Source organism: Fistularia commersonii, chromosome 3, assembly GCF_037954325.1.
Source record: "Fistularia commersonii isolate RoL2024-O1a breed Wild chromosome 3, RoL_Fcom_v1.0, whole genome shotgun sequence".
Lineage (NCBI taxonomy): Eukaryota > Metazoa > Chordata > Actinopteri > Syngnathiformes > Fistulariidae > Fistularia > Fistularia commersonii.
In genome coordinates this window covers 19,478,852-19,502,399 of record NC_141286.1, presented here as the reverse complement: position 1 = coordinate 19,502,399, position 23,548 = coordinate 19,478,852, and the positions used below count along the sequence as shown (strand labels likewise).

Sequence of the window (23,548 nt, the reverse complement as noted above, 5' to 3'; positions counted from 1 at the left end):
CAATGATGTCCGTTTCACCCTGATGTCACTACTACTACTCCAGTGTGCTGTGTTTCACACTCAGTGTTGACACAGTAGATGTGCAATAGGACCTTCATAACCCTGCAGGTCAGCTGAGTCAGACCCCTTCGATCACTTGAATGAGAGAGTAGCAAATGTTAACTGTTGTTTTTACTCTGTCTTCAGATAATGTCGCAAAATTTCAGTAAATTAGTCTATGCAGGGCTCAGTGAAATCACTGCCAGTGCTGGTTGATGACATTTTGATGGGAATTTCAAAGACAGATGTCATGCATTTGATATGGGTGTCTGTGTAAACTGTGGAACATTCTTTCATTTATGTTTTCTGGGATTCAAAATGCGAGAACGGGGTGGATTATTTCTTTTAAAATACAAGTTTCTTTTAATACTAGCTCTTCACACAGGGTCAGGAAAGCCCCTGAAGTCCGTCATTTCCTCAAATCCCCTTATTTCATGTGGTTTCTAATTGATTTAATCCTCATATCTTCTTTCATTCCTACCACAGGCATATTACTGAGCAATAATTCTGTGTGCCAGTTCTTCTAATAGTGTTGCTGTGAAATGGCACACCACTGCTTCACAGTTTGTCTACCTGCTGGTATAGTGAGTTGTCTGTGTTGCAAGCAGTTCCCTAATACCTTTGCAATTAATTCAAGTTATCCTTTTTATCCCAGACACAGGCCAGGGGAGGTGTGCCCCCATTGCAGTCATTTATTAGCTCTGTGCATTAATTCTCATGGGACATGTATCTGTGGGGTGTTGGTTGGAATCAGTTTTCAAAGGTCATTATTTGAAAAGATTAAAGTAATTTATTATTTGTCTTTAAAAAGACATTCAGCACAATACTATTGTTGTGATATACTTTGTTTTCTTCTTTTTAAAGTTAACTGTAGCCCCCTTAAGTATTTTTTTATTCATTTAATCCCAAGTCTGCTGCCATACTCTTGACTTTATTTCCTTTCGTGTTTTGCTGTATTTTTGAGCATTCCCATGAAAATTACTAATGTCTCATTCTTAAACCTGTATATCCTTTGGAGAGCACCATTGCTCTATTTGTTTACTTTGTAAGTGTGTAGAGCAAAAAAACATAGAAGGAAAAAAAACAAGAAAAGAACAATTATTGGTTTCAGCTTCAGTAAACAGTAAATTGTTTTTAGAAACAAAGCAAAAGCACAGCAGGGCATGCAGGGTAACTACTGAGCCTGCTGTGGTTCTTAAATCAACATGATGAAGGTCACTTCTTCACCACAGTGTATCTGTATCCATATATTTGCTCATAATCCGTTTCAGTAACTCTGAGGGCTTGTGCATTTTTTATGCTATTCTACATTCACATTCTTTATTTTTTAACATTGGCACATTTGGTTGTACTGCTCATATTCTCCTTAGCTAGTATTTACTTGTCCTAATTTCACTCTCCTCTGCTCCGATGCAATGTGTCCACTGTAGGACTTTAGGATTACCTTCTTTTATCTACATACTTAGTGTTCATTTGGTGTTCAAGTGTTCAAGTTTTGTTTTTCCTTGCATGATATGCCGAGCTAAATTCCACTCAGTGTTGCACCGTCAGCAGTTTTCTTTTTTTTTTTTCTTGTTTCTGATCAAGTTGTATATCGTCACCCTCTTAAAATAATCACCAAAGTCATTTTTTCAAAATTTTCAGGAAACACAAAAAACTGTACCATTTGACACACTCATGACATAGGCAATTTCTACTAAAGGGGTAGAATGGCATAATCTGTTTAACTGAGGATGGAGGCAATTTTGCTAGAGGTGCTCAGCATCATGAGGAGGTGATTCAGGCAAAAAAAACATTTTTGTAAAAAAAGAGGGTGATGATATAGTAAGGACCATTTTCAGCCTCTCAGACTTCTCGTAAACCCAAAATTTGTCCACACCTTCGATTTATACCTCTTTCAGGGTTGTCCGGTCCGATATCATCACTTTCCGTCATGATTTCACTCTCACATATATACTCCTTGGCGGTGTGTCATGCACCTGTGCCTGTGACTCTGTCATCAAATTTGTCAGATTCAAACTCAATTTTTTTCCCCCACCCAAGAGGTCATCTGCAGGTTGACTCGCATTATATTATTGGCAATACAGGTCCAAATTGTGAGTAAACCATGCAAAGTATATAGCTTTGACTGTAGACAGTGTTAGCGTGCTTGGCATCATTCATTTGGCACCCTACTGTTATATCTGTGCCTGATTTGTGACAATGTAATTAACTCTGCATTGTACACTGTTAGTTTTCTCTGGTGCTGACATCCCTCCTCACTCACAACACACTGCAGCAAAGAGGTCACTCTGTCCGGTGGTTATTCAAGAGGTTTATCGCCTGGCACATAATTTTCTACCCCCTAAGCTGTCCCTTCATTCCCATTCATCCGTGTGACTTTCTATCCTTGAACCTCATCAAGACTAAATTTATAATATCATTCTCACCCTTCTAGGTGACTGTCCTTTTCTGTCCATTATAGTTTTGAATTGCGTCTTGTTTTTTTTTCCTATTGAGAAATGTCAATTACTAGATGTTGCGTCCCATTCCCCATTTCTGTCATTACTATTGGTGCACAATTGGTGTACAATTGGTGTTTGTTTGGTAGAAATGTCACATATCTCATATTTTAAACTCACCTTGCTTAAAAACATGCTTTATGAACATAGTATTTACTATTATAAAAAGACATTAGTACATCTTCTCCATAAATACCATGCATCAAAGATGGTAAGATACATTTCAATCTATGAATTCTGTGTTGAAAAGTCCTGATTCTATTGTATTTAGGTATTTAGGCTCTCAAGTATTTTGTCATTTATTATGATGCTATTTCAGTGTATCATCTTTTGTTAATGGTACAGGGATTTAAAAAAAGAAATTTAAATATCTGATTTTCTAAAAGACTTCTCAACGCATTATTGAGTTCTATCTCTATACTGTATAAATACGTACAAATTGCCTTTAGTGTGTATTATTACATATTTATTTTATACTTAAATTACTGTCTGGTAGTCATTGTTGACAGCAAAGGAAGAATTTCATTCCACAATGAAAGTATTCCCTTATTGTGCTCGTGAGAAAAATTAAACGTTTTTGAACTTAACTGCAGCTAGTCATCTAGGTGCCATTTTAGCAATTCAAATGCATTACTCCAGCAGCTTTTTCAATTATAGAATAGTTTATCAAAGGCAGATGATTGTGATCAGTTTTTAAAGGCGCTCACAGCTGTGTGTACATTTGCTGGAACAGACGGCCGCTACATCTCTATAGCTAGAAATTACATTAACATCTTCCCGCAACATGGTTATTGTAGCCCTACAGGTTCACCAAGTCTGTGACTGTTCACAATGAAGCTTTTGTGATCCCTCTGACCCCCCCTTTCCCACCTCTAATAATATTCCCCTGCCCTCTGTCTGCCTGAAGGCTGTTGAGTAGAGATATAACAGACAAATATAATCAGTGGGGAACACTGAAGCATTGTTCACTGGAAGATAATTGAATCCTGTGACAACCATAAGGAGTGTGCACATCCGCCTTCCACAAAAATCTTTGTTGTTGCTACAAAACTTTTCCAGATGATGTAATTAACATAATGATGCACACTATGTGAAAATATATCGCAAACACACACAAACATACAGAAGTATTTGGCTGTATTTATAGTGTGGTACTGCCACCTGCTAACATTCAGTTGAAAAGAAAGATATGTAGCATATGTTTTCACACTTATGTCTCAGTGCCAATGGCTTTCATTGTGTATTACATAAAGTCTACATGCACATAACATTCACAAAATCTGTGTTGGAGATACCCTTCGGAAATGATCTCTTTTGTTTTTGTTGTTTGACGTAGTTTCAGTTGTTTTTTCAAGATGAAACAAAAAGCATTGAGTTAACTTTGCAACAATTGCATTCACTGCAAATTGCCAAGCTTAATGGATTAACAGCATACTGTATTTCAAACATCTGTGTTTGTTGACAAAACTTGTCTTAATCTATTTGATTGTTGCTTACTGCATGATTTTATTCTAGAGATGCACAGCTGGATCAACTCAGTTGTGGACCCAGTATAAGCAATTCTGTAGCAGTCTTACTTACTGTACACACTGATGCAGGTGTTCCTGTGGTAGCTGCAAATGCAAAATATCAGTGATCAAGTAAACCTTTAGACTGAAGAATCTTAATATATAAACAGAGAGCTCTTTACCAGAATCTGTTTCAAAGCAACAACCAGAACTTTCTGGAAGAAAAAAAAATCTTTAGAAACTTCTGCTAGATTTAATGAAGCACACTAGTGTAACCTGCTGCAGCTTCTGTTGAAATCTCTGGGTTTCTGTTTCGAGTTTTGATATGGTGTGAGTTAGACAAACTGTAAATTTAACCTTTTCATGAATGCTAGTTATGAAGAGATTATTCATGCAGTGAATTAAAATTCTTATTAGAAAGCCAAGAAATCCTGGTGCAGTTTATGCACTTCTTACTGTCACAAATGTTAACACATCTTACTCGTATTAAACTGAGAATGCTGATCAGGTTGATATTGGAGTATTGCGGTTTATATAAACATACACCCATAATGTTCTTTATCCTCTTGCTCTCAATAAAGTCCAGATATTCCACAGTATAAAGCTATTTTGAAGTTGTTTCTCATACATATCAAGAGTTTTATGACATTCTGCTCAGTCACATTGTTTTCAGGATAAAAATACATAAGAAGATTATGCTTGCATTGTGATTTTCATCTATGACACTATACGGTCTGGTTAGAGAGGAAGCGTGTATCGCCTTGAAGTTGCCACATTTTTCAGACTAGTTATTTAATCAGCAAGAGACTTGGAGATGCGCCATGGCTTTGGATCTTCGGATGAGTGCTGGAGGCTTAACCAAGATTCCCCCCTTCCATCCCCAACCCCCCTGAAACCTTTTCCCTTTTCTCCTAATCCCCTACTTCAACCAGGTTGACTCATGACATCAGCCTGGATGAATTTGAGGATGATGACCTGTCAGAGATTACAGAGATCACAGATGAGTGCGGGATGAGTCTCAATTGCAATGGCCTAGATATCAAGGTAAGCTCATACACTTTTTACTGAATATGCTTGGTGTGCTTGCAAGGTAGTCTTAGTTCTAAAGCACCTGATGCTTTGCATTTAATGACTAAGTGTCTTTTCTCTGAAGATTATGTGATGAAAGACTTCTTGTGCTGTAATGTCCTGTCATAATTCATTTAAAGCTGATCTGTTTTTGCCAACTCTAAGTTTGCTGTATGAATACAATCTTGACCTAGGTTTTTGTGTGGTTTCAACAACCCCTAATATACTGTCATCTCAGACTTCTATATACATACAAATCTCCAACCTAGATTGTTGAATGAATCAAATAGAATTATTCTGCTGGCAGGTTTGGTCAATATACCAATGTTCACATTATATCTTCCATATTATATCTTGTTCTTGATATTTCTTTCAAGTCAAAACTGTTATTTTTTATTTCAAATATTTCAAGAGACTCTTCAATTTTTTTTCTTTATTTACAAAGGAAAGAAAAATGTAATTTGGAAATTTGCAATTAGTCACCTATTAAAATGAAAATCATGAAAATGAATGGCAACCTGATGTCAGTATGTTCTTTAATCTGTCGTACATGATACGAGCAGGAGAAATAAAAAGAGATTATTTTCGACTTGTGTCTGACTTGTGATATTTTCAGTCCAAAATTAAATCAATCAATCTAGCCCGATGTTGACTTAAATAGCTGGAGTTGATATAGCCTTTTAAATTGAATACCTACTAAAATATTAAAGTACATTTCCAATATGATAGTAATTGATTATTCCATGTTCTTTTTGAAATAATGCCTGGAATAGTCTAGATATCAAAATTACTTTGATTTAATTAATGTATTGATTAATTGATTTAATTAAGTTAATTAAATAAGTAATTAACTTAGGTGAAATGATTGCTTTCAAAAATAGAAGTTCATCCTACTCACATTCTAGTAAAATGGGTTTTAAGTGGTAAAATAGTGGCTTTTCATAGTCCTAATTTTTGTAGCTTTACATACAGACACACAAACAGCAGATCCAAGGTAAGAGCACCTTTCTATGTTTTTAATCAATTTAGATAAGGAGAATGATGGTCTGGTATCCTCAATGGATTGTGCCACACTTGAACACTGCTTGCTCTTTAGATGTCAGTCGGTGGTGACAGTAAAGCTGGTCCTAAATGTAGGGGTTTTAAAATAATGCTGAAGTGCAGAGGTTTTTGTGGGGGTTTTGTGTTTTATTTTCTTCTCCTGGCTTTTTGCCATAATTTGCAAGTGCCGTGGCTTTGTCCATAGGGTGTGGTTGGTCAAGCTAAGTGACCATAATTGTCACATATTTGGCTATCACAAATAGCAAAGCTGAAGAGCTGAGACTATATATATATATACACATATATATGAAAATAGAAAATACAGAGTACAGAGTAAAATACAAAGTAAAATGTATAAAAGTTGAGGACCGGAAAGTGTGAAGCATTAATATGAGGGAGGGATGTCGAGTGATAAAGAGGCAAGGAATGAGCAGAGGTAAATTTATTATTCTGTCAGATCTCTCTAGCTCTTTCCCCACTGAAGCCATCATCATCACCACCTCCTCCACAATTCAGCCTTGCTCCGGTAACCAAGGCAACAAGAGGGTCGAATGGTGTTTCTTTTTTTTTTTCCAAGTGTCATTGATGCTTGCAGATGTGCAGATTGTTTTAGAAGATGACCTGGAAAAAAAAAAAAAAAACTTTGGCGTTTCAGATATAGAGATATTTATATCTCAGAATCTGAAAAAAATATTGCTTTCTCTGTTTTATATCTAAAAATATCCCCTAATACTGACTTTGGCATATTTCTAAGCATGTAGTGGACAAGAAAGAATCTTGGAGGGTCGAATTTTCTGTTTGACAGAAATAAATAGATAGATAAATATACTAGCACATACTAGTGCAAATAGTGTGCAAATACTCAAGTAACATTGTAAAACCCCATTTAGCAATGGCTGTGTTTTTCATACTGTAGGAGCAAGGGGACACATTCGATTTGCACTCCTGTTCATCATTAAGTAATGCTGTTTTGGAGGTTGGTGGCCAGCTGCTTTGCACCGATTAATCTATTCAATTTTCTGTCAAGATAATTTCAGAACCTGACAAAGTATAAAAAAAAGGCATCAATTCGCTTTACTGTATCTGAAACTGCAAAACAATCATTTAGTTTCACTTTGATCATTATTTTGCACACACATGAACATAAGAAAGTACAAACTAAACACAGGATGCTCTTATTGTACACATGGGAAGTGAACCTGCTTTGTGTGCTCATTAAAGTCAATGATCAAAGTAGTACAAAATCAATTTATATGTGATTTGGATCAATAATAACTTAAAGTTTATTTTTATTCTCTTGTATTACCTCATGGATTGTTTGCTAATGCGTTATAGAAATTGGACTTCTATTTAAACTTTGCCGTAAATATTAGACCACTTATTTCTCACCCCATCTGCTAATATTTTCTTCCAAGCAGACTAATTTTACAGTTCATAGTCGCTCGTTCAAATGTAACGTTAAGTCTTACAGTTGCACTCAAATGAATAAATGCCACTGAATGTAGAATAACTAAAGCTAGCCTTCAGACTGCAGGCTAAAAAACAAAAGTAAGGATCACTGATATTATTTTTGCATCTGTTGCCTAGATATACGACATCATGAAACCCTTTAGACGCAGCTTTATATATATATACCTCTTTTGTAAATGTCCACATATCCGGTATTGGCCTGGCCAGTTTAAAAATGTATATACAGCCTGACATAGCTTCTAAATATTATGGAGGAAAGGTATTGTAAACTGAAAGCGCTATGCATATCCTCCACTGTGCTCACATGTGGTGATCTCATAAGTGAGCTCATTATCCCAGGGGGATTCAGGGTGCATCTTGTCTTATCAATAATGGATGGTCACATTGCAGAAGGCAGGCATGTTGCCTGTCTCTGTGGAGGGTAGTGCCCAGCTGTACGGAGTACAAAGTAAAGGTTGTATTCAACAACTGCGCCCCCTTTAAAATATTGATCTGTGTGGCAAATTTTAATGATTTTTAAAGTGGTCTTCATAAAGTTTCATAAAATACCTTCTATTATTCCAGACAACACTTACATTTTCCAACGTTTGTAATATGATTTTCGACTCCGACTAAATTATATGTTAATTATTTAATTTGATGTTTGGCTAAACACAGTCATGAATACCCTTACCTGTAGTTTAACCAACCAGTAATTGTATCTTTATGTAAGTGTTGTATAAAACATGAGTGTCTAGCCTGTTCAGTTATAAACAAAACCCTATCTGGATGAGAAGGAATGGAGTTTAGCTGTGGTGTATGCTAAATATCACCATCTTGTCTCATGCAATGTCTACCCCCCCTTTTCCCTAGTAGTCATTGCTAAATCATGTACGATTTTGTGGAGTCTTTCAAAGACTATAGTTTGTAGTGATGTATTGCAATGCTTATATTCTCTTTGCTTTTATCTCCAGAGCCTTACCTGCAGTGTATGTCACATAGCGTGCACAAAATAAATAGATCCAGAACTCACTATACAGGTGGACAGGAAAGCTTTCCAATACGAGCTGGCAAATATGTTCACGATCTAACTCACATTCAAAGAAACACAACCTACAAAACTGAATGTGATAAAATTGTGGATTTGAAAAGTCTGTTTTGTGAGCAGATGGCTTCAACCAGCCTGGTAATGCACAGCCTTTAATGAAACCCAATAGCTCATTCTTGTATTGTATATTGTTCCAAAATGAAGACTTCTAAGATTATAGATTCATAGAAATCAGTAGAAGTTGATGTTCTTGAACTTTAGCAAATTTTTAAGGTTGTTTCATGAAAATCTTTTGTCAAAACTCAAAAATGCAATGGCAGTGAAGATGGAATAAATCGTTCCTACAATCTCCCTCATTACTTTACAAATCTGTCCTTTGACTTGGCTTTGCTACTTCAACAAGTTCCCTGATCCTGTGGATAATTTGACAGACTAAAAACATGACCTTCTTGGTAGAAGTAGGAATGGATGTCAATTTGAATTGGTTTGCACAAGGCGCTGGTCATGAAGGTTTAATGTGCAGCAACTGTAGTCCAGAGTGAAACATTAAGATATCTGATGTTCCTCAGATACATGAAATGACACTATGAGTATCACAGAACACGACTGAGGGTGAGAAGATGATTCAGTGCATATGTACATGGGTGGGTGGATTTGATAAGCAGTAATTTGCAGTAATTTGTTCGGTAATGTATGTGGGAGGGGTCAGACAGTATTAACAGTAATATTCATATGATAACAAAAACAGAAAATCAGTGTAGCAGCTGACCGTTTAGTCATTTACTTATAGAAGATTTATCTTTTTGATGCATGTTATTCTTTTTGGTCAATGTCAAATTCTTATCACATTAACATCCCTTGTTATATTGTGCATGTGACAAAAAGAATACAATACAAATATGCTAACTTTTGTTACTTTTGTCATTTTCGTGTTTTTTTAACTATTAGGGGCATTTGTAAACAGATAGTACCACTAGAATTTTTTTAATATTTTCCCTGTTGAGTCATCTCCTAAGGCACAATTGGCAAGCCAAACATTGGATGAGACACCACAACAAATACAATTTTGAGCAAAATCTCTAATCTCTTTAATTGGGTCACAAGGAGATTCTAAAAATAAACATTTTCTGCCATTCAACAAAGGGATACAACATAAACGGCACAAGCATGAAGTACAAATACTTGCGATTTACATCATAGACATTTTTGTGCATAGCAAAGTAAAATTCAATTATATTTCAAAATCTGATGATAAATACCTCAACAAATATAACATTGTAATGTATGTATTATTATTCAAAAAAATGTTACTTGAAGTAATACACCCACTTCTAAACATTGAAATAATGCACGCCCATTTTCCTTCTTCCAATTTAAATGACTAATCCATAGTAGCTTTGTCAATAGTGAGAAATTGAGAAATCCATCCATCAATTGTGAAATAATTATTCACAAAGATCTTCTCTATTACACTAAGATTTTATAAGAAAATACTGTCACAGCCACCAGATCCGGTCCAGGTTCAGCATTAGTAGTTTTAATTAAAAGCAATTAAATGCCAGTTTAGAAAATATGGTAAGAGTGACTGTTAAAAATTAGAGGATAAAAATGAGCAAAAAATAAGTTATGTGAAGAGATTAATTGCTTTAATGTAAAGAAAATTGGTTCAGAAAAACTGAGTGCCTATTTCCGTGGCAACAATGTTGCACGTTTCCACTGCATATGTCTGAGCTGAAAATAAATGCAGTGGTGGTGCGCACTCACTCTGCCCCCATGGATACTGCTCACGTCATCTCCTCTTTACCGAGTAACATAGGGAAAGCTGTTCCATAAACATGCAGAAAATTAGGTGTTTGATTTTTGGACTTGTTAATCATTCACCTTTATTGTGTCCACTCATACTTCTACATTTCTACAGCTCCAACTGTTAGAATGTATGTTTTTTTAGCAGAGGATTTTTGTCTTAATCGGGCTTGAATTTGGGGCTTAATGAAATATCACAACTTACATGGAATCTGATAACATTGTACTTAGAGTCTTATCAATGGACTTGCTGGTATAAGAAGGGGATAAAAGCATGGAATGCTCTACTGTTGTTTTTTGTTCTGTCTTAGTTTTTTGGAGGTCAGAAACTGGATAGTTTCAGATATCTACAGTACACTAGTTTTAATTCTATTCTGAATGTGTACAATGTTGATAGCGTTCAACTGGCCTTTGGACCTACAAGTTAGAATGTGTAAACAGAAGAAATACTAGGATTTTATGAATGCCCAAATGTTAGACAAAGCTTTCTATGTCAGAGCTAACGGCTAGTGAGTTGGCTACTTATAATTATTCAATAGTCCCCACCACAACGCTTCCAGCAAATAGCCAGTAACAGTAAATGCCTGCCCAGCGTCTTGAATGTCATTAAGTTAAGAGGTAATTGGCATTATAAAATGGGGCTAGATACTCCGTCCTTTCTATCTCTTGCTGACGTGGGATCATGTGTGACAGTAATTTTGGTCTCCATAATATTTGTCCAAAATGCAGTTTCTATTGATGTTTACTGTTACAAATGAAGAAGATGAAGCTAAAATCTGGATATTGTATTCGCAGTGCTCTATAAGCGTGTCTTAATGCAATGTATTGAAAATGTAATCCTGAATTTTTTACAATTTAGGCTTTTCATCATCACATTCCATGAAAATAATGTTTGTCCCAAAGCCATTTGCACTACATCTTGCCTTATCATCTTGTAAATTTTGTCTCTTCCTTTATTTATTCCTCCAGTAAGGGGTTTCCCCGCCTCTCTGTGTCATGCACTCTTAAATTTGACTTGTTGGATGTGGGAACCCCCTGCCAAGGCTGCTTTCATTGGACAAGAGCTCAGCATCAAAGTGTCACAGCAGCATCGGGTGAACATTTCCATCCCCTCCTCGTCAGTGAGCCTCTTGTCTCCTGGCAACAAGGCAGGAGCTCTTTTAAAGGGGCCAGTCGGAAATGAATGTCATAAAAACATATGAAGATGCGCAGCAACTTGCTTCATTAGCAGGCACGGCTCTTCAGTAAGGAGAAAGATGACACAACAGAATGAAAAGGAGACAAAGAAAATATGCTGGAAATAGGGGCTGACACAAAGTAGCAGAAACAAAAGCAGACTTCATGAAATATAACTAAGCTTAACCAGAGGATGACAAAGGATTTTACTGGCAGATGAATGCATTCACAACCAATAAATGGTTGTAATGATTATTTTGAGGCAGTTCATTCAGAGGTATATGTTGTATAAGCTCTTTACTATCATAACAGTCTTACTCTTACTTATTATTATTATTATTATTATTATTATTATTAATTCAAATAAATGCAATGGACCTGATTATTCCCATAATGTAAAACTGTTTATGTGAATGTCAGCTCCAGTTCTAGTAACTCATTTCAGCTGCTCCTTTCCTTTAAGGGAGAAGTCTCTGTGATCCACCATTGATTTTTCACTGCATAGAAATGTGCTTTAAGGCATCAGTCAGCTGATTTCATTGGGTTAACCTCAATTCCATTCACCCACTTCTGGTGAGCTGACTCTCTGTAGTTACACACATAAACATTAACACTGATATGGCTATAAAGTAGAACAACCCCCTATTTGCATGCAAATCATGACTATACAGACAACATTAATAGATGTACATGTTTTCCTCTTTGAAGAATATAGGAAAAATAATGGTCACTATTAAAAAAAAATTACATTCAAACCATTACAATTAAATTGTTGGGAACAGTCTAAGTAAGCTCTGAAATTGTGATAGAGAATCACAAAACATATGCATAGCATGTTAGTTCATAGATCTATTACTCAAATGAATGCTTATTTTTGTTTGTGTGTGTGTACCCACATCTTGGGAGTTTATGCAATTTCAAGGCAATCAATTGCTGTAATATTGTCAGCCATATTTTATTATTATTATTATAAACTTTTATCAAAATTATTTTTTAATTTATGACCACTCCCTGAAAGGGAAGTGATATAATAGTCTTGGAACTGCATTGTGCTGATTTTCAGTCCAAACCTAATAGTTCTGTTGCAGCAGTATTCTTGTCACACATGTTATTCCATTTTACATCTAAAGAGCCCAACCTTACATTGTAATTTCAAAACTAGACCGTCTTTGTCCATCATTTCTAGAAATTTGTCCTCATAGAGATGCAATTCAGTGATCAAATGGGGTACATCAGATCCATCAAAGTTAGTATAAATGCTCCTTGTTGCTCTGCATTCCTTTTAACTCCATTCTTATCTGCCATTTTGTTTTCCTTGTGTATTATGCAATTGCTAAGCTGAAAATGTGTTGCATCATCAATGTATGAGTTCAGCCTTGAAACTGCCAGATGGCTACATCAGTCACTCGTCAAATAGCTAATATGAACACAATGATTTTAAGTAAACTAGTAATTCAATGAGGATTATTCGGGATTATCATTTCTGGACTATCTGTATGTTATGATCAAAATGTGACAGACTTAGTCTGAAACAAAAACAAAGCTGTGGAGCTGAACACTGATTAGAGTCTTTGCTCCCCCCCTGTTGTAAGCAGCTCAGTGTTGGCACTAAATGTTATAGGCTCAAGCCAGAGCAGCCTCTAATTGGCCGTTTCAATCTCCTCATTATATTCACACTCTCTGCTTCTCTCTGTTTCCCTGCCTCAACTGATGGACGTATCCCCCAATCACTGCAGAGCCATGTGAGGCGAGGAACCAGTAGCGTGTCGGGGAGGGCTGAGCTGGGCGCTGTTGGCCAGCTCCAGGCAGAGATGCTGCATTTGGACCTCATTGATGGTGCTGACGGTTACCGCAGTGATAAAGATTCCTCGAAGGCATCCATCGCAACGCCGCCTGTCACAAAGGACCCCACAGCACCTGTTACCATGGATACCTACAGACCCAAAAGACCGACAACTCTTAACCTCTTCCCAATTGTGCCCCGCACACAGGTAGAGTGTTAATTAACCTTATTGATATACAAATGCATGCACACACACATACACACACACACAGGGTCGTTGACAGCTGATTGAATACCAATGAAATAGCAGAATAGGAGGATCCTATGGTAAAGGTGACCTATGTATCTTAGGCACTTGCTTCGTCCTCAAACGCAGAAGTGACAATTCGTGACCAAAAAAGTTCATTGCTGATCAGATGAAATCACATCTGGAATAATTACAATTGTTCCTCTGATAGGATGTGTTCACTGAAATGAACAGCAACCGCTATTGTCTAGACAGTTTTTTTTTCCTCTCTCTCGGTGCCCATCTCTTTTCGTCTTCGACTGCCACTGCTGGAGCTTGTGACTGCATGCCATTGTCCCTAAATAACATAGAGATTCAATATCAGCAAAGATTTTTTTCTTTTCTTTTTGGTTTTTGGTCTTATTTGGTTCCTACAAGATCATGTTTCTAAAAGGGTAATGGGAAGAGTCATGGAATGCATTAATTGTTTGGGTCCTGACAAGTAAAGTAGATGACAGTCTCACTCTTTCAGTTTCCATTCAGCCTTACAGTTGTGTGATCAATAGTCTTTATTTTGCTTTTACAGCAGATCAACAGAAGTCTAACCAGTGATAGTGACAAAATAGAGCATTGTAAATATGGAAATAAGGGAATAATGGAGTGGTTATCGATGGATATTTTTGGATGAATATCATCCGTTTTCAGGGAAGTGCATGTCCATTCAGGAATGATTTTATCGTGGATCCGGGATCATCATGATGTAATTGATAAAACAGAGATCCAAAAAAGTCTCTGATTAGTCTCTGACTACTAGTAGAATACAGATCCTATGCCTGAAACCCTATCTTGGCACCAAGTATAGTTATTAAGACTGGCACAGAGTTCCATCGGTTCCTTATTCCTAGCTGAATTGAAAAACAGTATACATACTGGAAAACATGATTCGTGGCTCTCTAACACCTAACTGACTTTGTGCAATTCATCAGAAGCTCAGTTTGACCTGCAGTTACCACTAAACATCCGATAGTATTGCTTAAACACATGCGGGGTGATATTGAGCTGATGACATTTCACTTCTTCCCTCATCTACAATAAAACTTTTTTTCTTGGATATGGGGAGCAACATGGCTGATGATTGCTTTGGGTTGAAGAAAGAAAGAACTTAATGTGAAAGTAAACCAAAATGCTGTGCTAAGATGTTACATCCTTGTTTTGGGTCATAATATAATGTAATCACTACAAAATTACAAATACAGTAGCGATACCTAAAAGGTCTTTCAACAAAATACATTTCCCATTGAAGCAACTATAAGCAACTGCAGTCTGACAACAAATTTTATTGTGTAAGTTTTAATTCAAAAAAGACGCTGACGGATGGATAGTAATGAAAAGGTTCTTAATGCATGCATCACACATTTAATACTCCATGGATATGCCCCTATGATGAAAGCTTGTTATGCAACATAAATGGTAAAGTGCATGTAAGTGAGTCTGCAGCTAACTCTACACACCTCTTCCCTCTTCACAGTGCAGGCTGTCAACATGATCAACCAGGCAGCATTATATTTTGTTGGTGCTGAGTTCTTTGACCAGATTCAGTGATGTAGAAACAAAAAGGTCTTCTGTAGATGGTTGTGCCTTTGGTCTGTGTGTGTGTGTGTGTGTGTGTGTGTGTGTGTGTGTGTGTGTGTGTGTGTGTGTGTGTGTGTGTGTGTGTGTGTGTGTGTGTGTGTGTGTGTCCATGCATGTTTGAGCTGTCATGGCTGGAAAGTGTAAAGAAAATAATAGCCCTGTGATGTTTTGTTCTTGGGAAGTCCTCTTGTCTCCTGAGATTTTTTTTGTATCTTTTAAATGTCTACAGATAAAAATAGCAAGTTTATGGAAAAAGAAAACACATTAAAAAATTGTATAATTTTAACATTTGAAATTATTTTTTTTCCTGCAATCCACCTTTGTGTTAGCAATTAACACAATTAACATTAACAATGGGACAATGGGTGTGTGCATGGTCATCTCTTGAACAGCTGGTCTGGATTTCCAAAGGAGGTTACCATATTAACACAATCATAGACCTGGACAACTGGCATAAGATATGCCTTATTAAGGATAGCTCCATTCCTTTGTCTTAAACTGGACAAAGACCTGCTGATCAAATGTCTATACCTCCTTCAAAAGAAGCATTTTTTACATGTCTTTTGATATAGTAATTTTCAATGCCTGTTATTTTATTGCACTTTGTATCCTGAAACAGGGTCACATATTACTGCAAAAAGCATGTATCTGCCATTAAACAGACCCTGTTTCCAGCGATAAATCAACAGGGGTTAATTTAAGTCCTGTTTATAACATTGACTTTAAAAGAATAACTTTGCATGTAATTATATAACTTTTCCATTAAACTATTTACAAAAATTACCTCCCCCCAGAACTTTAACCTATAGATTTCTTTCGTTTGGTGAAATATAATGTGTGTGTGTGTGTGACTGTGTGCGTGCTCACGTGCATGCGTGCGTGTGTTTAACATTTAGATTAATACTAATGCATACAGAAATAATTGTGTGATCTTCCTAAAAAAGATCAAATTCCTTTGTCCAAGTCCAAGCTAGCTTGAAAACTCCAGTTTTCTTGTGCATTATCTCGATGCATATTTAGACATACGGGCAGACAAAACAAGAGATGAAACATCACTTGGGCGGAGGTGATTATATCAGATAGATGAGAGCTACTAATTTCCAGGCAGTTCTGGGAGAGGGCTTTGGGGCAGGAGAAACTGGTTGCAGGTCAGTGACTAAGTAAAATTACAAGAAAAACATTTTGCCACACATCATTTGCCAAAGGGTTGGTTGTGGCTCAGTTGGTAGAGCCGGTGTCCCTCCATTATGAAGGTTTGACAATTGTATTCCTGTCCTCCTGTCTGCATGCTGATGTGTCCTTTGGCAAGACACTGAACCCTCTACCACCGTGTGTCAGTGAGTGTGTGTGAGCGCGCGCACATGCATGCAATCCCATGTAAATTCCTTTGTCATAAGTAACTGACATCTGTAACTCGTGACGAACGGAATCCAATTTTCTGCCTAAGTGTTTAGATGTTTCACCCTTCCTTCGAGAGGTTTCTTCAGTTCTAATGACTGATCGGCAGTTTCTGAATATAAATGCCAGGTTTTATGGCGGGTCTAGATTATGGTGGCTTGTTATGTAAGTGGAAGAGTTGATCTGCAGAAACTAGATGTAAGAGGGGTTGTTATGCTAATGAGGGTGTCATTCATTGGAACAAAAAAGCAATTTAGTGGGATTACCTGGATCGGAATGTGAAAAGGTAAAGCTAAAGAAAAGAATGAAATATGTTGGATCACATGGTCTTAGGTGCACGTGGACTTGCTGGGTCTGGTTCTGTTGTCGGGTCCTTCCTAGTTGTTTGGAGGGTGCAGATGGGCCTGGTCTCTGTATGCTCTATATGATCTGTATGATCTCAATATTTGTGAAAGGTTGTGTCTGACACCCCCCGTTCAGAAATGCCAAATGTGTTGACAAAGATGGCTTTTGCTGGATATTGGATATTGCTGTCTTTAAACGAATGGCCCCAGGCCCCAGGGGCCCCAGGGCTCTCCTGTGTTGGGCAATCAGTTTGTGCAGAGGTTGTTTGGTCTCTGCAATGAAGACATCACTACAATGCTCGGTGCAAGTGACAGCATATACCACATTCTGTATCTTGTGCCTGGGTGTTTTGTCATCGGGGTGCGCCAGTTTTTTCCTCAGGGTGTTGTGGGGTTTGAAATGTACCGCTATGTGGTGTTTGTTGGACACCCTTCGAAGTTTTTCCAAAACACCAGCAACATACGGTATGATAATGTTCAATCATTTGTAGTTGTCTTCCTCCTGTTCGACATTCCTGTGCCTGCTGATTTCTGATTCAGTGAAGGCTCAATTGGGGGAACCCACAGGATCTCGAGGCTCTCTTAATGTGTTGTATCTCTGTCTTGCTTCCTTTGGCGGTTGATGGGAGGTTCTTGGCCTGGTGGTGTAAAGTTCTGATTACCCCCAGTTTGTGCTCTAGGGGGGTGGTGTGAAACGAAAAGTAGTACTGGTCAGTGTGTGTTGGTTTCCCGTAAATTTTGATGTCCAGGCTTCTGTCCTGTTGGATGTGAACACAGCAGTCTAAGAAGGGGAGTTGGTCGGAAGTGACGTCTTCCCTTGTGAATTTGATGTGGGCGTCAATCGTGTTGAGGTGAGTGGTGAAAGCTTCTACCTCATTCTTCTTGATCTTGATCCATGTGTCATCTATATACCTGAACATTGGGTTGAACTGGCTGAACAAAGCAAGGGCCTTGCTCTCAACCTCCTCAATGTATAGGTTTGCCATGGGCTCGCCTATAGAAGAAGCCTCTCGGATGAGGGGTGAAACGTCTTCAAGTGAAGAGATTTAAGTCCAGTTGCCAAGACAAGAAGATTTCGACAAGAATTCACCATGACCTGGATAGCATAAAACCTCCACAGACAAAAAAAAAATGAAATACATCCATATCTAGAAAGCTTAATCTGCCTTAATCTTAACCCTGTCAATCTTACGTCATATTTTTTTATTACTTGTGTTTCCAAGGAGATGATTTGCAACATGATTTGCTTGTATTATCTACCTACCCTACACTCATAACCAGGAAGTCGACAAGGTGTCGAAACATTTGGGCCAGATACTTTCCCAGACATTTCTGGAATTGTAATCAAATTATGTAATTTTATCTTTGAATAATATTGCAAGATTTATTTGAGTAATGAGTTATGGAATATGATTGGAATATGATATGATTGTCCATATACCATAGTAATACAATGAATTACAGTCTGTAATACATTTTTGCTTGAATCTCAAAGTCCTACTACGAAGCAGACAGGCTTCAACCAATTGTACAAATACTCAATTAAAATGTCAACTACAACTGAAATTATATGATACAGTAAACATGCAAAATACTGTCATCCTGTGCTGTATAAATTAAAGCTATGTCTTTTTTTTTCTTCACAAAATCTACTAGAAATAACCTGTACATAATAAACTCACTAAGAAAAGTTTTGTCATCTGCCTGTGCAGTTGACAGCCACATGCTGTTATATGATGAAAACCTGAGTTATTAATACACAGAAGACACTGACACACACTCACACATATCGGCTTTTTCTTCGTCATTTACCAAGAGGGAAGATCTGTTTTGGGGAGTGGCCAAACAACATCGCCACCTGCTGACTTGTTACCACGACAACTGGTCAGTGTCTGTTTAAATAGGACGTGAGTCATACAATCCTGGTGGGTGGGCAGAGACACCCCCACCCCCCCACCCCTACTTTGTTTGGACAGCACAATTTCACTACTACAAAAATCTCTAATTTTTTAATTAATAGCAAGTCAAGAATGTCTCAATCACTGTCAAATACTAGATGGTGACAGGACAGATCAATTGTTTATTTATTCTTTAATCAAGAGGTTCCTAATGTAATCATATTTGACAGTTATGATACTTTTATTTGACATTTAACATTTCGGGGTTCCACTTTATTTTAAATGAGTAATTATTTTATTGTGAAAAATGAAAATACTTCTTGCGTTAGAGCCAAGAATCAGATAGCAGGTTCGTTGAAGTAAAGATAGTATTGTATTTTTTCCTCATTTCTCCTGTATTGTCTCATTTGGGAATCTGATGTAGAAGCCGACTTTGTTGAGAGTATAGTGTTCCACCCAATAATACTTACTGTATGTATTAAATGGTTTACCGTGAATAACAAGCAAAGCCACAACTCAATGAGAATAGTAAATAAGCAGTTTCCTTTCTGCATATGCATTTAGAAAGCATTCAGAAATGATGTTCCCTGTACGTTGCTGCGCTGTTCTCTTACACCACAGCCACCATTACTGCCGCACTGACACATTCCACCGCTGTAGGTCAGCAATACAGTTTTCTATGGATATTCGCAAGTTGTCTGATTCATTCATATTTGTATGATGTTGGGCCTTATTTACTTGTAATACCGGTAAAGAATAGTTAAAATTGTATTGAACTAAGAGGGATATTTCTATTTATTCAGTTTTTATTTGTTTATTTATTGCGTTACTGTAATTAGGAAAAAATATATTTAGAATACATAAATGCTCAAGAAATGTGTAAATGTGTAATTTCTACATTTCACCTAATCGAACAGTGGCAGAAATGGCCTTAAGAGACTCCTGTTTTGCTGGTTCTGTATGTGTATGTTCCCAGTGGGGAAAAAGTCTGGTTCCCTTTAAATGCACACCACCGAGCACAGACAAAAGATTCATTCAACAGGCATTCAAAAGAATAAAAGTGTGTGTGTGTGTGTGTGTGTGTGTGTGTGTGTGTGTGTGTGTGTGTGTGTGTGTGTGTGTGTGTGTGTGTGTGTGTGTGTGTGTGTGTGTGTGTGTGTGTGTGTGTACCGGGGGGAGTTGTGTACATTGAGCTTCAGGCCGCAGAACTCGGTGACCAAGCTACCCTGTCTTCATTCGTCTTTCTTTCTCACCACCTCGGTCCTTTTTTCCCCTTACAGGACACATTGAACAATAACTCCTTTGGGAAGAAATACAGCTGGCAGGAGAAGGTTTCGGGATCAACGTCACCTCTTAAAGCAGGTTTGTTTTTGCAATTCTTAACCTAATGAAGCAGCTGTCCTGTGAAATTGTAATTATCAATCATGCTGTTGTTTATGCTATCCTACACAAAAAATATCTAAAAATTAATCATTTGCAATCAGGCTGACAAGCTCTGCAGGGGCGTGCCCCACAATTTGAGAATCAATGATCTAATGGGAAATTATATCTTTTTTCAGTGCTTAATAAATCATTGTAAATCACAACAGTTAGATGGGCTTTGATACATACAGAAATATTGCTTAACCCCATTCCCTGTATTTATATGTTCCACTTAAAAATGGGTAGAAAAAATATCCTGTTCAAACTTGGCATTAAAAAGGGGAAGCAAATGACTGTACCCAACATGCATCAAGATACTTTTTAATCTGATTCCTTTGAACTGTGAATATGTATTGCATATTTCCTTTTTAGAAGAAAGGAGATACACCTTCACAGTGTCATGAATTTGCCCATCTGGTTTAAATATGTTGCTACATAAAACACTCATTCAGAATGTACCTGTTTTATGTTGTCATGTTGATTCCAGCTGTCAATGATCGAAAATATGCCTGGATTTTCTGGCCTTGGCTTATGACATAATGTGTCAATCACCTTCTTTTAGCTGCACTTCAATGAGCTATGTGGATTTAGTGGAGTAATCCTGACATCTGTTACCTAACCATTTCTGTATTTCTGTTCGTGCTTTAAATTCTATTTAGCATTTGCTGCCATGTCTGCTTTCATACTTGTTGGTATGTCTTCATTTCTGTCATTTTTGCATACTGTATACTTACTCTGTTTGTCTGCGTGTGGCCTCTGCACCTGTTTTTGTGTCTGTTTGTTGTTGTGCGTCACCTCTCTCCTTTCAGGTGACCTCACCCCTCCACAAGAGCATAGCTGCCTGAGTGATGAAGACAAGGTGCAAAGTGGCGGGGCACAGACCAAAGACCGTGGCACCTCCACCGATGCCCCCTGCAGACACAACCACACATCTGGTCACCCGCAGAGTTCGTCCGCAGCAGTAGCAACACGGTCCAAACTTCAGGAGAAGCCTCCCGCGCCACCACCACCACAGAACTACACACCAGCACCGCTCTATCCAGTCGGTAAGGTGGATGGAGGCGGGCACATCCGAGAGAGGATCCACTATCACACAGATGTTCGCTTGGAGCCAACAGAAGAAATTTATCTGACACCTGTGCAGCGCTCCGCAGATGCTCTGGAGCTTAATAGCACACAGGATCGACCATTCCTTTCACAACAGACAGAGCAAGGCCGTATGTCCATCAGCTCAGACACAGAGGGGCCACCTCCTTACCAGCCACTCCCTGACCGGACGAACCCCTCAATCTATGAGGAGGATGAAGTCTATGTCCCACCACCGTCTTACGCTTCCTGTGTAGAATCCCTCATTACGCCACCCAGTGTGGCTCTTTCTGGCCATTCTTCACTTGCTCTGGATCTCAGCATGAAAGGGTTAGGAACGGGTGCTGGGGGAATCCTGAGGGCTGGATCATCAGTAGAGTATGTTGATGCCACTGATGAGAGCTACTGTGAGGAGGATGAGGACCTGGACAAGGTAATAACAGACAGAAGAATGAGAAAAGGGGGAGCACAGGGAGATGGCACCGGTAAAGCTGGATTGCTTAGGACTTCCATGAATTCTGATGCTAGTGGCCTTTCATACGACTCAGTCAAATACACACTGGTGGTGGATGAGCATGCCCAGCTAGAACTGGTTAGTCTTCGGCAGTGCTACCAAAGTTATAGTGATGACAGTGACTCAGCCACGGTCTACGACAACTGCGTTTCATCTCCCTATGAGTCGGCCATTGGGGACGAGTATGAAGAGGAGGATGAAGAGGAGGATGGCGCTCGGTTGGGTGTTGTAAGAAGAGAGGCCACAGCTTTTCTTTCAGAAGACTCAACTCCAGAAGCAGACCTCCATTTCTCCAAGAAGTTCCTCAACGTCTTCATGAATGGCCGCTCTCGTTCCTCCAGTAAGTGTTTCCAAGCCAATTGGTTCCAGTCAAAACATTTGGCACACGCTGCTTTATTTTCTTGAGGTATCTTGGCTCCACAAAAGGGCTACTCACACTGCATATTTAAGCCATAATAGAAAACATATTTGACAGAATGCCATTTCCTTAAGCATTTTTGAGATTAAGTGATAGTACCCTTAAGCACGATTATCAAAATAATTTGCAGTGAAGTGTAATTCAAAGGTTATGATGCTTAACTTTTACTACATGTTTTTTTATTTGAATGATTGTATGTAAAACAATAAGGTGCAGCTCTCTATAATTTTATAATGTATATAAAGATTTTCCTAAGTAACAATACTTTTCGTAACCTCTGGGAGAAAAAAAGATCTTCCAATATTGTAAAGACAATATTTTGGTTTTATAGTATACATTAGTCTGGTTGCAGCTGTTTCTTTTTCAAATGTAATTATGATGTGATTTTTTTTTTTTGTTTGTTTGTTTATTTTTTTATTTATTTATCTATCCATCCGTCCATCCACCCCCCAGAAAGTATGAAAAGCAGTAGCCTTTTGTACTGAAAATACATTTTTTTATTTAAATATACAACTTTGTTTTCATTTTGCTTTTTTTTTTTTTTTACTTTTAGACTTTTGACAGCTGCAACATTTCACCATTTCACTATTTTTAAGACTTCTTACTGTACCCAGAGTATCGTGCGTGAAACTATCAGGAATCACAGTAATCAGTCTTTGCATGTACTGTAATTCCCTTTAAACATATGGTTACACAGCAGTGAACACTGTCTAGTCGAATTGGCAGCATAGTGCAAAAGGCTTAAAGCTCTGTTAAAGTGAAGCCACAGAGATGTTTGGGAGCTAGAATATTCTTGCACAGCACAGATCCTCATCCACATGACTGCCTTAATTGGATATATCAACCTTTTGTTGAGGTGAGCTGCACTCAGATTAAAACTTCTAATGGCGCTAAGTTACATGAATGTTGATTTTAATGTGTAAAAAATCTGTTTTGTAGTTTCAGTAATCTCTATTTGGCACAATAGGTAGACGGCTTTAGAAATGGCAGCATTGGTTGTTTCTTCTGGCTCGTAAATAATTCACATGGTTGTCTAACTGCACCCGGGTGAATGCTTTCGTGGTCTCTCTGTTAAAGAACATGGTGGAAAAAGTAGGGTCTGACTTCTAATGGCGATAAAGACTTTATCGTGTTGACGATAATTTTTGTTTAGCAATTTAAAAAAAAGGCCTTTTAATCACAGGCTATATATTG

The 23,548-nt window shown here is 37.8% G+C and overlaps 1 protein-coding gene across 3 annotated transcripts in view; it reads left to right on the top strand.

The window, feature by feature from the left end:
- mapk8ip1b (mitogen-activated protein kinase 8 interacting protein 1b) overlaps window positions 1–23,548 on the top strand; it is a 42,028-nt gene that overhangs the window by 8,582 nt on the left and 9,898 nt on the right. For 2 of the 3 annotated variants that reach the window (XM_086143993.1, XM_086143994.1), the window contains 4 exons: window positions 4,981–5,092; window positions 13,370–13,624; window positions 20,195–20,276; window positions 21,146–22,276. In XM_086143993.1, coding sequence (XP_086000119.1) covers window positions 4,981–5,092; window positions 13,370–13,624; window positions 20,195–20,276; window positions 21,146–22,276 — 1,580 coding nt within the window. The remainder of the gene's footprint in view (window positions 1–4,980; window positions 5,093–13,369; window positions 13,625–20,194; window positions 20,277–21,145; window positions 22,277–23,548) is intronic. The other variant, XM_086143996.1, reaches the window with a different exon arrangement.